Source organism: Ochotona princeps, chromosome X (genome assembly GCF_030435755.1).
Source record: "Ochotona princeps isolate mOchPri1 chromosome X, mOchPri1.hap1, whole genome shotgun sequence".
NCBI classification, from domain to species: Eukaryota; Metazoa; Chordata; class Mammalia; order Lagomorpha; family Ochotonidae; genus Ochotona; species Ochotona princeps.
Genome location: NC_080865.1, coordinates 22,160,721 through 22,178,817, shown reverse-complemented (window position 1 = coordinate 22,178,817; position 18,097 = coordinate 22,160,721). Strand labels below are relative to the sequence as shown.

General features: G+C 41.9%; 1 protein-coding gene across 5 annotated transcripts in view; it reads right to left on the bottom strand.

Moving 5' to 3' along the window:
- TAB3 (TGF-beta activated kinase 1 (MAP3K7) binding protein 3) overlaps positions 1 to 18,097 on the bottom strand; it is a 68,553-nt gene that overhangs the window by 27,529 nt on the left and 22,927 nt on the right. For all 5 annotated transcript variants that reach the window (XR_009244512.1, XR_009244513.1, XM_058658455.1 and 2 more), the window contains exon 2: positions 101 to 293. Coding sequence is in view for 3 of the 5 variants with exons in the window: in XM_058658455.1 (XP_058514438.1) it covers positions 101 to 202 (102 nt within the window). In the remaining 2 variants the exon portion in view is untranslated. The remainder of the gene's footprint in view (positions 1 to 100; positions 294 to 18,097) is intronic.

Here is an 18,097-nt window from a genome sequence, read left to right as displayed (position 1 = left end):
CCTGATGCCCAACACATAAATGATTTCTAGTCATAACACAAAGTCAGATTTAAAAAAAAAACTATCACTTAATAATCACTATCATTGGTAAGTAATTTACCTGTAACATGCACTGAGACACCACAACCTCTGGAATTTCAGGGAAGCGTTGCCGGAGATCATGAAGAACCTGAATATCAAGCTGTGGATTGCTTTGCGCCATGCCAGAGCAAATGGTTGGTCAAGTATTTCTTAGGAAATGGATGTTAATTAGCTGTCCAAAAGTAATGATTTTTGAATACCACAATCATTTTCTATGAGGAGAAAAGAAATAAAAGTTTGGGTTAAGCCTAATTATACAATTATACTTTATTCAAAATTCATTATATGTTAAAGAAACCTGAGCCTGGCACAGTCTAGCAGCTATAGTTCTTGCCTTGCAAACACGGGGATCCCATGTGGACGCCAGTTCTACTGCTGGCAGCCCCGCTTCCTATTGAGCTCCCTGCTTGTCCCCTGGGAGGGCAGTCAAGGACAGTCCAAGGCCTTGAGACCCTGCACCCATGTGGGAGACCAGGAGGAGGCTCCTGGCTTCGGATTGGCTCAGCTCCAGCTGTTGCGGTCACTTGCGGAGTGAATCATCAGATGGAAGATCTTCCTCTTTGTCTCTCCTCCTCTCTGTATATCTGACTTTCCAATAAAAATAAGATAAATCTTTAAAGAAAATAAAGAAACCTAAAATAAGTATAACAACTTCCAAGGTTGGAAAACTGACAATTCAACTTAGAAAATCTTTAAAAGCATATACATCTGAGGTTAAAGAACAAAAAGCCAAAACCAAAAATTAACCCAAAATTGCAGGGGCTAGCATGGTGACTTAACAAGACTACCCCTCTGCCTTGTAGCACCAGCATCCCATATGGGACCTGGTTCATGTCTCAGCTGCTCCACTTCCCATCCAGCTCCCTGCTTGGGGTCTGGGAAGGCAGTAGAAGACGACCCAAAGCTTTGGGACCCTGCACCCACATGGGAGATGAGGAAGAAGCTGCTGGCTCCTGGCTTCAGATCGGCTCAGCTCTGGCCACTGCAGCTATCTGGGGAGTGAACCGGCAGCTTGCATCTCTCTCTCACTCTCAGTGTCTCTATTTCTGTCAATCTGCCTTTCAAATAAAACAATAAATCTTTAAAACTTCCAGCTCCATTTTAACACCTTTTTAAAAGCAGTAGATATACTAAAGAGTATTATCATTTGGCAGCTATCATCTTTGTATCTTAAGAAATCCTATTTAGGCAAAATCACTCATTTTCACAAGGACTATCACTTCACTAAAGCAGAGTAATCACTGTGACATCTAGAATAAGAAAACAGACTTGACAATTATCATGGAAAGCACTTTGTCCTGTTTGCCTTACATTTCCATGGTAGACCAAACAAAATGGACAAATATGGAAATGTAAAACCTTTGTTTCTAGAAAATGATACTGGCTCATCATTAGCCAGACCTGCTGCGCTACACATTCACCTAACAATCACCATTTTTTAAAATAGAAAAAAATGCAGTGTACACGATACAGTTTCAGAAGATTTCTGTACTCATTCACAAGATGACCAAGGAAAATCTCACGTTCATGATAAGTGAACATGAGCATCCCATAGCTGTAAGATACGCATCTGAAGAGCACATAAGGGATATTTTACCCCACACTAAACATAATATTACAAACTGGTTTCAGAACTAAATAATGCCGGGCCCGGTGTGATGGCCTAGCAGCTAAAGTCCTGACCTTGAGCGCACCGGGATCCCATATGGGTGCCGGTTCTAACCCCAGCAGCTCCACTTCCCATCCAGCTCCCTGCTTGTGGCCTGGGAAAGCAGTCAAGGATGGCCCAGGGCCTTGGGACCCTGCACCCATATGGGAGACCTGGAGGAAGTTCCTGGCTCCTGGCTTCGGATCGGCACAGCACCGGCCTTTGTGGTCACTTGGGGAGTGAATCATTGGAAGGAAGAGCTTCCTCTCTGTCTCTCCTCCTCTCTGTATATCTGACTTTACAATAAAAATAAATCTTAAAAAAAACCACTAAATAATACTAAATAATGCCATTACATTCCACAGTAAAGAGAACTATACAGATTTTAAATGGAAAAAAGTATGGAAAATAATTACTTTTGCTGGTTTATATTTTAGTAGTTAATTTAAAAAAACAATTTCAAATCAAGGGTAAAAATATTTCACAGGCAATCTGCTGACTTTTACTAGGTAAAACTAGGTAGAACTGGAGTTCTCTACCTCCTTCTTCCAAGTTAGGGCTGTCAATGAGTTCTATATACTTTTGGATCTACCACAAAGCCCCTATGTCTGTAAAACTTTGCCTGATCAGAGGACAACACCGAACAAGATTTCAAACATTAACATGGAAGATGTCTAAAGAACATGAGGGGAAATGTGGGAGAAAACAAATTAACTTCTCTCATTATATACATGCAAATCAAAACTTGAACATGGAATTAAAAAGTAGTTTGTATGCTTTTAATACACTATGTTATTCCACAATGGGTTGGGAGAGCAGAGAAATCTTCCACTTTCTTAGAGTGTGTCAGGAAGATGTTAAGCATAACCTATCAAGATTATAACAGGTAACTTATAGACAGCAGCCTCGGATTTGCATTAGACATTAGCAAAACTATAAAGACATACAGTGGGAGCCAGGAGCGATCCTGACAGCCTCTTAACAGGAGGTTATATGCACGGGGGAGGGGGGAGGAAGGGAGTGGAACAAGAGGACAGGAGGAGGCTTGTATCCCAACCTTGGAGACTCCCAGATCCTCACCAAGGACTATCAGTATGGGCAACAAGGACTATATGCCAACTGCCAATGAGACCACTGGGAACTGGAATGCCGAGAACTCTGAGGTCATCCACTCCCCTCCGGAGTGGATGGAAGAAGCCCAGATCCTTCCTCACAGGATCTAATGCCATCGGAACAGCCAGGAGCCCTAAGCAGACCTCAGAAACAGAAGAACAGTAAACTTCGGGACTTGAAAGGGGAGCTTTCTCTGGTCCTTACTTAGTTCCAACTTTGGCTCCCCACCCTCTCTTGCAATGACCATCAGGGTCGCTCTGGATCCCACCCCCACCCCCCGCCGCCAAAAAACATTAGGTTAGATAGAGAACAACAAGGAAAGCTTAGAACAGACAGAAAACAGTCAGCTTGGACTCCCACATACCTTACTAAATAGGACACAAAGATTAGTTCCTCCTCACTAAGGTACTGAAGATTTCTCTGCGCACCCCTCCTAAAACTGTTCTGCACCTCAATTGTTAACATATGGCTTGTCAGAGTAGTAAACCTGTTTGGACTATCCTATAATTTGCCAATTTCAGTAAAAATCATGCTTCAATACTATAAGCTGCTAAATACAAAAATGAAAATAGACACGAGATAACTGAATAGTACCTTATAACCATTTTAAGGTGTATAGCAGCTGGTTGTATATAAACTAAAATTGAAATGTCAATGAAGTAGTCACAGGATGTGGTTAAGTACTTGCATTTGCTAACATATTGGTCACTCAATACCATGTCAATTAACTCCATGATGTTGTAAATTGCTGTTGAATGTGTGTTGTGGCTTTTCATTGGAGGGGATGATATTCTGCCAGCTCTGCTTTCAGATCAGGGATGGTCTCCCAATGAAACTGTTGAATTTATCTGGACAATAAGATGCTGGACTCTATGCATGGTACATGCTTGCAATGAAGGAATCATGACTGGATATGAACTGTAATACTGCAACAATGTGGAGGAATCCACCATGGGAGGAAGGCATGGGGAGGGGTTGGGGGAATCCCAGAGGCTATCAAACTGTTTCATATGTGCCCGCAGCCACTGGGGGACATAGGCCCCGCTGTGCCCGCAGCCACTGGGGGACACAGAGCCCACTGTGCCCGCAGTCACTGGGGGACCAGATCCCCCACAGTGCCTGCAGCCAGTTGCCCCCTAATGAGTGTCCTGTGGTTGGGGCATTGCCCCAACAATTGTCTTAGGGCTCATTTAGAAATTCAAACTGGGGCTCCATGTTCCATTTGTAGGTAATTTAAAGCTGCTGCCTTGCCCATGGGGGACTGTATGTGGGCGTGTGAGCCTGAGAAGTGGTGTAGTAACACTTTCTGAAACAAGAGGACCCTAAAATAGTTATCACCCCAACTTCCATCCGAAATGTCATAAATGAACAATTTCTTGAATGTTGTGTATATACTTTTTTTAAAAAGATTTATTCATTTTATTACAGCCAGATATACACAGAGGAGGAGAGACAGAGAGGAAGATCTTCTGTCCGATGATTCACTCCCCAAGTGAGCCACAACGGGCAGGTGCGCACCGATCCAATGTCAGGAACCAGGAACCTCTTCCAGGTCTCCCACGCGGGTGCAGTGTCCCAATGCATTGGGCCATCCTCGACTGCTTTCCCAGGCCACAAGCAGGGAGCTGGATGGGAAGTGGAGCTGCCGGGATTAGAACCGGCACCCATATGGGATCCCGGGGCTTTCAAGGCGAGGACTTTAGCTGCTAGGCCACACTGCCGGGCCCTGTGTATATACTTTTAAAAGCACTTTGTGAAATAGCTTGTACATTTATTTCCTAATTTATATGCTTTTTGGTGTTGATATACTTAATAACAGGGTTTTATTTATTGTGTTTCCCTTTTTTGTGCAATGCATGTGGGGAGAACTCCTTTCTTGTCTGTAACACGGAGCTGTGGGTGTGGCGTAGCATGGAGAACTACAGTATCCTGACCATTGCCTGGGAGGGCCAGCGTGGAGGACGCAGCCTCCTCGGCCCTGGCCCCCAGGACGGTGCGGAGGACGCGGCCTCCTCGGCCCTGACCGCAGGGTCTCCCTCACTTCAGCCCAAGTTAATGTTTTGTTGGTCTCGATAAAACACTTCTCAGAGAAAAAAAAATTATTTTGATGCAAAAATTTTCAAAGTTTTCTTTTTGTAATATGAATGTTTCATACTGAAGCCCCCTCATACACATAATTTCAAAAAAATTGCACCAGACCCAGAGCAATGACTCAGTGGGCTAAAGTGTTCGCCTTGCACGGAGTTCCCATATGGGCAATGGTTCAAGTCCCAGCTACTCCACTTCCCATCCAGCTCCCTGCTTGTGGCTTCGGGGAAGGCTGTGGAGGACAGTTCAAAGCCTTGGGACCCTGCACCCACGTGGGAGACCTGGAGGGTCAAACTGGCTCAGCTCCAGCCAGTCACTGCGGCTACTAGGGGAGTGAGTCAGCAGATGGAAGATCTTTCTCTCTGTCTCTCCCTCTCTGTAAATCTTTCCAATAAAAATTTTAAAATATTTTTTAAATGGCTAATTTTAAAAAAAACTGCACCAAAATCAATCTTTGTTGATTAAAATGGAATTTTCCACAAACTTTCTGAAGTACTCACACACAGTTGCCATGGCTTCCCTAAGCCACTCTGCTCCCTGAAGTTCCCTTATGAGTCTGCTCTCACCTGGTTTATATCACAACTGCACTGAAACATTCTCTCTTCTGAATACAGAGGAATCTGTCCTGTGCCTCTTCACTTGTGCAGCCTCAGACTACTGATCACTCCTTTTTGGTAATGCCTGATCTATTCTCAGCCAGCCTGATATTTCGCACTAGCCTGTGATAAGTTCTTCTCTAATTTCGCTTAACAGTTTAAGGTTGGCATTTTGTCCTCTTTTATCCTCAGGGACCTCCTCATTCTACATCCTTTTGTCCAGTGATCACATCCACTATCATCGTTTCAGCATTTAAAGACTGTTGATTCCCAAACTAGTACGTTAAGCAAAATGTTCTCTCCATGGCTCCAAACATACAACCAACTACCATCTAGCCATATGGCACCACCTGGATGTGCCCAACGATCTTAAGGATGTCTGAAAGGGAACTCATCTCATCACACTCTCTCCCCAAATGTCTCTTCCCTCCATGAATGCAACCAATATTCAGTTAGGTAACAAAACCAGAAACCAAGGTGTCATGTTTGATTTTTCATATCTGCACAACCAGCTAAACATAGTGTGGCATGAACCTTGGTTCTGCATACTATTTTTGCCAATTATAAGTCTCTAGGAAAGCCATCCAATCCTTAGACCTTGGAAGTTTCATCTGTAGGATCTAATAGTGTTCAAGTTCAAATGACAAAAAGCAATGTTAGGAGGCATCAGTTACTCATTATTGTGCTCACATCTGAATACTGCCCTCATCCACCTTTCACAATAGCTACATTCTAGCCTCTCCGCCTTCCTCTTACCATGCCCTGGCACTCTCCACACTCTAACCAAACAGAACCACATGTGAGCTTGTGCATAGATCTCCATTTTGTCTCATCAGTCCATGATCACCCATCTCAGACTCAGCTTCTCTCTTCCCTTCCTCCCCACCCCCCCTGCTTCCCTGAAATCTCACTGATCCTGTACATGTCAATATGGTGTAAAAGGGAGGCCTTCAACTGACCCCTCTCCCCACAAGCCCTGCTCCAGGCCCCTCCTCTCCCTGCACTGGCTAGCAGACCTGCAACTAGGCTGCCACAGCAGGCTGTGCTTACCCTCACGGCAGCACTAAGCATACTATATTGACACTACCTGTGTACCTGAAGGTCTCTTATATAAACTTGTAGTTTCATATGGAACATGTTACTATGCCAAAGGGTGGGGAAGTATTCAGAGTAATGAGACTGTGTTAGTAAGGACATGGGAGTCAGCTTGCAGAGTCTTCAGCTAGACAAAACTGTGACAATCTGAACACAAAAATAGCCAGTAATGAATTTAAGAATGTAAAGTCTATACAAGGGCACTCCAAAGTCCACAGAAAGTGCAATTAGTTTATTTCAAAGCCCAAAAAAGTGTAAATTCATGCACAGCTTTTTCAGTATACTTTTGCAAGGGCACTTGTATACGTAAGAGGGGAGCGTTTCAGCTTAAAAGTGGAATATAACTGATAAAGTGTACAGGAAGTTTTGGAACTGGATAACTCATTGTAACACAGCCAACATACCACAGACTGTTTAAAGCAAGTATCAGTGCATGTCACATCTTTGAAGAAATGTGGATGAAGAGTAAGACATATGCATGGCCTTACAAGTGCCTCCTAAAAACTTACTAGATGCAAAACAGAAATTTTTACACTTCACAATGGATTAGCTCAACATCTGCTCTGGGTGATAAAAATGAACATCTCCAATGAGAGTCTAGGGTCGGTGGATACCTGCAGATATACCCGGAGAAGAACATATCACTTCATGCTATTCCAGTTAAGAATGCATAAGCTGAAACCACTCATGAAAAAATAAACCCAAAATTAGAATGTTTTATTTGAAAAGGAAGGGGGCATCTTAAAAAAAATGACAAAGGATATAAAAATGCTCCACATTAAAAGAGCTATAACAACAAACTCTAAAGTCTAATACTAGATTAGGTCCTACACAAATGTCAGAATTAGTGGATCAACTGACAGGAGTGAAATGCAGATGACAGAAGCATTCTATCAATGTTAACTTGATTGAATTTACCAAGTTTATTGGATTGGTAACTTGCAGTGGTTTCTTACAGTAATATTCCTGTTCCAGGAAGTAGACAATGAAGCATTTAGGGGTGAAAGGCATGCAACTCTCAGAAAGTCAAGGAAAAAATGTACATGTATGGGCATGCACAAACATGAATGTACATGCACACATGCCCAAGGCACACAGAGTCCCTGTAAAGAAATGGACACACAGGTACACCTGGGTAAGGAGTGCAGTTCTTTGTACTCCTTTTTCTGAAATCTATGTAAGTTTGAAATTATTTCTAAATAGAACCGGCAGTTATAATACCAGTTAAGACTCTCACATCTCAGAGTATGCAAGGTTTAAATCCCAGCCCAGCTCACATTTCCAGCTTTCTGTTAATGGCCTGGGAGGCAGTAGGTCAGGGCTCAAGCACCTGGGTTCCTGCCACCCATGTGGGAGACCCAAATTGAATTCCTGCTTTGGCCTGGCCTGGCCTGGCCAGCTGTTGAAGAGTGAATCAACACATGCGACATGTACCTCTGGTCTCTAACGTCCAAGTAAATTAAAGCAAGGCAAAGCAAAGAAAAAAAAAAGGGGGGGGGGACTATCCAGCTAGCCAAACAAAAGCCTACAGCTCCATTCAAGGTGCATGTCTCATTCACCACTACATTTCCAGAGTCTGAAGCAGTATGCTCAAATATCTGTTCAATGATGAATCAAGTTTACCTAATATGATCCATTTGGGTCAAACATTCTTCCTACTCAAGAAAAAATACATAAATGAGACTTTTAGATGAATTCTGTCCTCTACCTCTTCCCCCCCACCCCTAACCCCCATGTCCTAGGGCAGCAGAGATCACTTGTAATAGGAAAATTTGTGAATGCTTAAGAAAAAAAAAAAACAGGCTTAGGTCACTTCAGATACATTTTTTCTAGCCTGTCCCTTTCAAAATATCCCAAATCTGAAATGCCAAGAGATTCTACCAGATTAACAATCTTATGCTTTAATTTAAAATGTAAATTACTTCAAAATTCAATGTTAATTTAACATTTTTCTGAAGATTTGAATTATCTTTTTGATCAGGGTAAATATTACCTACCATCTTCCAGTAACACAATCTATAATCTATATAAGCCAGAGAAATTCCACTAGACGAATACTTTGACAAGTTATTCATTGAAGCTTTGAGGCAACACTGTTCAGTAACAATACAATGCGAGGCATATGTATAATTTTAAATGCTCTAGTGGTCATGTTAAAGAATATAAGCAGCTGCAGCTTGTGAAGTGGCACATAGGCTAATCTTCCACCTGCAGCGCCAGCATCCCATATGGGCGACAGTTCATGTCCTGGCTGCTCCATTTCTCATCCAACTCTCTTGCAGCGGCCTGAGAAAACAATGGAAGATGGCCCAAGGTCTCAGGACCATGCATCCACATGGGAGACCCTAAGGAAACTCCTGGCTCCTGGTTTCTGTCTTTGGATTAGCCCAGCTTGGTGTTGCGGACACTTAGGGAGTAAACTAGCAGATGGAAAATCTGTCTCTCTCTAATTCCCTCTACTAAAATAACTGAATTGTTACATAAATTCTGCCTTTCAAAAATAAACCTTAAAAAAAGATGAAACTAATTTTAACATTTAGCCCACCACATTAAAAATGTTAACATATCCAATATGGTGGCACAGAGTGTTAAGCCCCTACATGGGCTCCCTCATTTTCTGTCACAGTGCCTAGTTAGCAGTCCCAGCTACTTTGCTTCTGATCCAGCCTCTGGCTTCACATTCTGCAAGGCAGCAGATGAAGGTTCAAGTACCCGGGTTCCTGCCACCAGTGTGGGAGACTCAAGTAGAGTTCCTGCTTTAGCATGGCCCAGCCTAGGCCAACCCTGGTGGTGAAAGTGAACTGCTTTCACTTTTACTTTCTCTACCCCCTGCCCCCACCCCCTCCACCTCACTTTTGCAGAGACTGGGCAAGTTCAGGGTGGTATGGCTGCTCACTCATTCAAATAATACTAAAAAAAATTAATAAATAAAACAGGTGAGGGCACCTGGGAGGCAGCAGAGGACAGCCCAAAGCCTTGGGACCCAACACTTGTGTGGGAGACCCGGAAGAAGCTCTTGGCTTTGGATCGGCTCAGCTCTGACAGTTATGTCCATTTGGGGAGTTGGATCAGCAGATGGAAGATAGATCAATTCTCTGCCTCTCCCCCTCCCGACCTCACTCCCCCATCTCTCCTTCTCTCTGTAAATTCTGCCTTTCAAAGAAAAACCTGAAAAAAGATGAAATTTTAACATTTTAGCCAACCACATTAAAAATGTTGTTTTAGCATATAACCAGCAGAAGAAAATCACTTGTTCTATTGTATTTTGGGATGACAACACCGTCAATGGTAATGTACCATATATTTCTCTCTCTCAAAAAGGAAAAAAAATAGAAAAAAGTGTTTAAATGTTTCACCATAAAGAAATATTATATTACATATTGGAGAAAGTAGATATGTTTGCCTTGACTGGACATTATGCAATGTATGTACAGAAATATCACATAGTACCCCAAGGATACATGCAATCTTGTATCTACTTAATATTTAATTAAAAAATTAATGGAGCCAGCATTGTGGAGTAGTATGTTAGGCTTCTCCCTGTGGTGCCAGCATCCCATAAGGGCACTGGGTCAAATGCTCCATTTCCAATCCAGTTCCCTGCTTATGGCCTGGTAAAGCAACAAAGGATGGCTCAAGTCTTTGGATCCTGCACCCATATGAGAGACCTGGGAGAATTCCCAGGCTCCTGGTTTAAGACTGTCCCAGCTCTGGCGATCGTGGCCATTTGGAGAGTGAACCAGTAAATGCAAGATCAGCTGATTGGTTGATCGATCTCTCTGTCTTTCCTCCCCTCTATAACCCTGCCTTTCAAATAAAAATAAATATTTAAAAATAATTAAGATCGGCAGGATCTTGAAAAAGTTCATGAAAACACATTACAAAAATTATACATGGATTTAAAAAATGTTTATAGCAAAAAAATGCTTGTCTTTCAACTTATCCACAAGATTTCTGAAGTACTTTCATATTTACACAATTTTTCTTCAAAGTCTTTGCACGTAGGTGTGAATTTTATAGTTATGCATGTCTCACTTCAGACAGGCCTCACTGCCAGTGTTCAGCAGTCACCTGTAGTTAGTGGCTGCTTTACTGCACAGTACAGCTCTGAGGCTTTCAGATCTCCTTTGAAATAACAGGCTAAGACCTGCAGCTCTCACATTCCTTAATTCAGCGTCTCCTTTGAAAGTACACAGTTGCCTAGGCAGAGGACCTAGCACAGACTTGGTATTCAATAGATTATTTATTATGTGAAATGAAAAAAAAAATCCTAAATTTTATGGCGAGAATGATCTTAACTAATCAAATCTGTTTGTATTAAGAGAAATAACAGCTTTCCTACTTGGAAAATACAAGTCAATATTTGAAACTACACCCATATTCAAATATCTCAAAAAATCTTAATTGATTCTTCAAAAAGAACTCCTGAAGGACCCAAGGCTCAATACACGCTTTCCTAGTGGCTCTAAAATGGGGTTTCATTCAATTAGCAGTCTTAATTACAAGTCTTCAAAATACAAGGGCAACACAATAGTCTTTTTACGAGAAAGAAGAAAAGGTTATGAGTCAACAAGGACAGTCAGGTTTCAGGTGACAAGAACACCCAGCTACCTATACTTCTGTGTCACTGGAAACCACCAGCACTCCGCCAGCTCCAGCAGCCTTCAGGGTCCTCACCACTATGCTACCAAGGGCCCAGTTACTATTAATTCTAGCAATATCAGTACATATTACTTATTGAACATCTGTGCCCTCAGGAGTAGCTGTGATGATATCCGCTTCACAAAGAAGAAAACAGAGAACGAGTACAGCCGAATCATGATGCAAATCCAAGTCTCCCTTCTCCAAAGTCTGTTCTTTCCTGCTCTGTCGCCAGTTCATACATATCATGGAGCATTCTCAGGAGACATTCTCAATCATGAATATCCTTCTTTCACTGGTTGGGGAAATAACACAGCAAAACCATACTGCTTTATTATCCAAATAAGCAGTTAATGCAGGCATGTGGGGACGTAGTGGTTGGGAAGGGAGATTAATTGCACTAGCTGATTTGGAACATATAAGAACCCAAGTTAAAAAGAAGTTGCCTTTTTCTTTAATAGCTACACTTTCCTTAAAAATTTACTCATATAATCGAGCATCACAGTGAAGAAGAGAAATCTAAGGACCACAATAGCCAGGGCTGCACCAGCCCAAAGCCAGGAGTTCCACCTGGAAATTACACAGAGGTATAGGGGCCCTAAGTGTTTGAGCTGCCTTCCACTGCTTTCCAAGGTGCATTAAAGGAAGCTGAATCACAAGTAGAGCAGCCAGGACACCAACTAGTGCCCATATGGGCCTCCAGTGTCACTGGCAGTGGCTCAACCTGCTATACCACAACACCAGCCCTAGATAGTCACCTTTGAAAAAGCTAAGTATCTTGCAAATCAAAGCCAGTAACTTACACACTCACCACGATTACTGCCATGTGAAAAGATCATCACTTATAGACCAGTTTTTCACAACAGGAATCTAAACTGATAAAAAACATATATTGTCAAGGGCTTGACACAATAACTCAGTTGGCTAATCCTCCCCCCTTCAACACCAGGATCCCACAAGGGCGCTGCTTCGTGTCTTGGCTCTTCCACTTCCCATCCAGTTCCCTGTTTGTGGCCTAGGAAAAGCAGTGGGGAAAGGGGGAGTGGCGGATAACCCGAAGCCATGGGACTCTGTACCTGCAAGGGAGACCCAGAAGAGGCTTTAGACTCCAGGCTCCAGGCTCCTGACTCTGGATTGGCTCAGCTCTGGGCATTGTGCCACTTGGGGAGTGAGCCAGTGGATCAGAGTCTTTGTTTCTCCTCTGTAAAATCTGATAAACACAAATATTTAAACACACTGTCAAGATATTATGCACAGTCTTAACAGTGGTTACAGTCTGTCTTGTAGAGAACACGAAACATTGACATGGATAATCATTTAGCATTTCACACTACTATGTAACATTCTCAGAGAAATTTTAAAATGTGTCGATTATAGAATGTTAAAACACTACAGCACTGTCCCAAGAGCAGGCATTTAACCGAGTGATTAAGATGCTCATTTCCCACCACAAAGTGCCCAAGTTTAACTCCTAGCTTCGGTTCCTGACTCAAGCTTTCCAGCAATGTAGACTCAATTGGGCTCTTGCCATCCACATGGGAAAGCTAAATTAAGCTCCACCCCTGGCCACTGCAGGCAACTGGGGAGTGATCAACAGACAGAAGTTTTCACAGTCTGATACACACACACACATATATATATATGTAAGTGTTTTTAAGAAAAAGCAATTTCTTTTTTGCTCACTCGAGGGATAAGGAAACAGTTTGCCAATAAAAAAATTCAGCCAATAAAATCAGTTCATTTAAAAATACTGAGGTTTTACAGATTTAATCTCATAGAAAACAACTAAAATGAAAACACTGCCTTGTAGTGTCTTATCTTACTAACTTGGTTATAATGTACATTAAAATACACCATCTCTGTGGGTCTGTCTCAGGTATGGGGAACATCTGGCCCTTAGCTTTGTGGGGACTCCACATTTCAAAGGTAAGACAGAGCCTGGGAGGCCTGGCTGTTCTGCTCGGCAACACTGTGGCTCCTGTGAGCAGAAGAGCTACCTCCCCAACACAAGAGGGCTCAAGGCAGGAGGTGCAATGGGCTCTGCTCTGAATAAGCAGCTTGCAAGAATTCCTCCTCTGGATCAGAGAGAAAGCCCCTAGAGAAGGCTCTAACGGCACAATTTTCTGCATGGCGAAAAAATGATATCAACACCTAGTACTTTTCTGTCCACCACCTTTGTGAACTTAGCAATCAGGCAGGCTGCTGCCAATTCAGTTCAAAATGTCTTACTTCAATCAGAGTTTTTGCTTACTTCCTAAAATAATAACATCTGAGGTTACAAAACAATAGTCATGGCAAATCCAGGCCACAGATCTTCCTAGTTTGGCTTCAGACTCATTAAAAAAGTTGAGCTACATTTCAAAACGAAATCCTTTACAGAACAATTTAGTTATGTAGCTTTTTTTCCCCTGAAAAGCCAGAAGAAGCAGCAAGCACAGGAAAGACTGGATGAAGCTGAAACACCACTATCCTTTTAGGAAGGACACATATGCAGGTGCCTAGTTCCTAGGGAATCCCACACACCAACGTCTGGCCTTGATTCACTCATTTACATACTTGCTGGGTCTGTAACACCTGACAAGCATTCTACACAGGGAAGAAACTACTATAATAAGCAGTCTAGTGTGACCAGTGATGCCGTAACTTCAGGCAGAGTCATTTGTCACACAAGACTTTCCAGGCAGGACAGATGTTTGGTATTCTGACCCCTCCCGTGAAATCTAGAGGTTACCATACAGACATTATTATCATAAACTGACAACCACTGCACGGATAGTAAGGTTATTGGGGTATTTTCAAGATTTGAAGAAAAATCAGCTTTGTCTTACAAGGAATTTTAGGATTAAGAACGGAATCACACTGATTGGTCTGATCCAGTAACAACTGTTAAACAAAAGCAAGCATGTATTATACATCAGTAAAGAGCTTCAGAACGTTATTTTTTTTTTCTGGTTTGGAGACTTTTGTTTTAAATCATACCTATATACTTGGGTACTGTGATAAATGTTAACATCAACGTTTTACAAATGAGGAATCTGGAAACTCAAGAAAGGTTAATAATTTGTCATCAGTCTCCCATTTAACAAGTAGCTAAGCCAGTATACAATCCTGAAGCCCTTATATCAGTATTCTACTAGACTACTAGTTATATCTGGTAAGAGTCTGATGATGTTGTAACTCCTAAAGACAGTTTAAGGTGAACCTTCTTTTTTTAAATATATTTTACTCATTTGAAAATCACAATGAAGGGGGAGGGGGAGGGAGAGAAGAGAAAGGACGAGAAGGTGAACAGAGGGAAAGAGAGATCTTCCACCTACGGTTTCACTTCCCAAACGGCCACAGTGAGTAGGGCTGGGCCAGGCTGAAGACAGGAACTTAAATTGTTTTACCATGTGGATACAGGGGCCCAAAATTTGGACCATACTTTGCTGTTTTTCCAGGCACATCAGCAGGTAAGTAGAAGTGGAGCAGCTGGGACTCCAAGTGGCACCCATAAAGGATGCCAGCATTGCAGAAGTAGCTTAATCCAATGCACCACAAAGCCAGCCTACAAACCTTAATTCTAACATTGAAGAGATTTTGTTCTAGATTGTGAGTTCTTCAAGTAAACAGCAAAAGGAAGTGACTGGTACTAGACCATAATGCAGGATTCTTTTAGCACAGGCAAAAATTCCGATTTTAGGATTTTCATGCATATATATTAAAGGTGCTACTAAATAACAAATTATAGGTAAGTGGTAGCTATTACTTTCCATAAATGAGCCTTCCAAGTGATTCCTCAACAGTCATCCTACAAAGATTTTCGCTAGAGAAGACCATTTTGAAATAGCTGCATAATCACTGATGTGTCTGATATTCTGTTACATTCTCAAAAGTATACTGAGACCAAATATTGATACTATCAAAAAGATCCATGAAATTAGCATCCATCTTAAAAATACACATCAAAAATATTTTAAAGTTATACCTCAAAGCAAATAATGTCCAGATTTAGGTTTAACATCCCCACGACTCAAATGAATATCTGTAAATTGTCCCCAAATCTACAAATATTTCCATACACACATATACAGGGATAGCACACGCACAGTATTTCAGCTGAGAAATACCTGAAGCAGCAACACTAACAGCAATGTACACAGCTAACATCCACATCCTGATATTTTAAAGATTTATTTATTTATTTATTTATTTTATTGCAAAGCCAGATATACAGAGAGGAGGAGAGACAGAGAGGAAGATCTTCCATCCATTGATTCACTCCCCTGAGCTGATCCAAAGCCAGGAGCCAGGAGCCTCTTCCAGGTCTCCCACGAGGGTGCAGGTCCCAAGGCTTTGGGCCGTCCTTGACTGCTGTCCCAGGCCACAAGCAGGGAGCTGGATGGGAAGTGGGCTGGCCAGAATAGAACAGGTACCCATATGGGATCCCAGCGTGTACACGGTGAGGGCTTTAGCCTCTAGGCTACTTTGCCGGGCCCACACATCCTGATTTCTAACAGCATTCTCTAATAAAAACACCCAGGGCCTGTGGAGAAACAGCTGGTTCTTAAACTGAGGCACATAATACACAGGATGAGCCCTGAGCATCATGCAGCACCAGAAAGCAAGGAGATAGTAAAGGGCTACAACCTCACGCCAATGGAGTCCCATGCCAAAATGACACAGGAACCACCTCAGAGAGTTTCCAATGACCAAAGCTGGAAAAATGGGAATAAAATCAACTAAGCATGTTTGTTTTGACATTTTGGTTGTTTTGTAGCTCTTTGTATATTCTGGAGATCAGCCCTCTATCACCTATGTGGTGTGCGAAGATCTTCTCCCATTCTGTGGGTTGCCTTTTTACTTTGTTGATTGTTTCTCTAGCAGTACAGAAGCTTCTTAGTTTGATGAGGTCCCAATTGTTTATTTTGGTCTTAATTTCTACTGCATCTGGAGTCTTTTTTAGGAAGTGAGGGCCTACCCCTAAGTGTTCCAGTGTGTTTCCAACATTTTCTTCCAAAAGTTTGAAGGTTTCTGGATGTAGGTTTAGATCTGTTATCCATTTAGATCTGATCTTAGTGTATGGTGAGAGATGTGGATCTATTTTTTTGTTTCTGCAGGCTATCAACCAGTTGTCCCAACAGCATTTATTGAACAGACCTTCCCATTTGCCTGGATTGTCGTCAAGCCACTCAAGAAATGGGCACGGGAAATGGGCAAACACTTCACAACGGAACAAACCCAAATGGCAAATAAGCATATGAAAAAATGCTCAAGTTCCCTGGCAATAAGGGAAATCCAAATTAAAACATCAATGAGGTACCACCTAACGCCAGTAAGACTGGCCCACATGAATAAAAGCACCAACGACACTTGCTGGCGAGGTTGCGGGGAAAAGGGAACCCTACTCCACTGCTGGTGGGGCTGCAGGCTGGTACAGCCTCTATGGAAATCAGTATGGAGAATCAAACAACTCAAATTCAACATACCGTATGATCCAGCAATAGCACTCCTAGGAATATATCCAGAACACTTGTTTTATGAGAAACCAACATGCACTCCTATGTTCATAGCAGCACAATCAGTAATTGCAAAAACATAGAAACAACCAAAATGCCCATCAACAGAGGATTGGATAAGAAAGCTATGGTTCATCTACTCCATGGAATACTACTCAGCTATTAAAAAAAACAAAATGCAGTTCTTTGTGGCCAAATGGGCCAAACTGGAAACCATAATGCTAAGGGAAATGAGCCAATCCCAAAAGGTTAAATACCACATGTTTGCCTTAATTTAAGATGATATGATGTTATGTATAACATGTTATGTTTTGAATGTTATATGTTGTGTATAAACTAAAATTGAAGTATAGGTGAGGTGGTCACAGAAGGTGGCTGGGAACTTGCATTTACTTTTAACATATTGGTTACTCATTACTATGTCAATTAATTCCATAATGATGTAAATTTTTGCTGATGGTATGTTGGAGCTTTCAATTGACTGGGATGATACTCTGCTGGCTCTGTCTTCAGACCAGAGAGGGTATACCTAAGAAGCCGTTGAACTTGACGGGACAATAAGATACTGGACTCTATGTTTGGTATACGCTTGCAATGGGGAAATCTCAACTGAACTTGAGCTGTGGTTATGCAACAAGGTGGAGGAATCCACCATGGTGGGAGGGTTTGGGGAGGGGTGGGGAGAACCCAAGTATCTATGTAACTGTGTCACATAATACAATGTAATTACTGAAGTTAAATAATAAATAATTAAAAAAAAATCAACTAAGCAGTACTTCACAGATTATAGCCCATTGTGTAAAACAAATATTCATGAGCTCATGCTGACATAAAGAAATAACACAATATGTCAATAAATGGAGGGGGGAGGCAAATTTACTATGCAGAACATTTCCACATAATTTCACAGAGAATTCATCTTCGCCCAGCACATGCAAGGCGAGGACTTTATCCTCTAGGCTACCGCACTGGGCCCTAATTTCTCCTTTCTTAAATGTGGACTGCATGTAGTGACTTCTTTCCAAAGAAGACAATACAAAAAGGTACCCAACAAGAGAGACAAACTTGACAGTGGAGAGATCTGATACCTTCTCAGCTAGATGATGAAAGTCAACATCACAATGTTCAGTGATGCTGACAGCATGTAGTCTTGACACAATAAGTTAAAAACGTGACAACCACGTTTTTTTCTCAATGGTTTTCCTCCCTAGAAGCCATTACCCCAGTCTAAGGATGAAACAAAAATGTATTGGGCCAATACCTATTGAGAGATATTCTACAAAATGCCTCATTAGTACTTATCAAAATGTCAAGGTCAAAAGCAATGCAAATCTGAG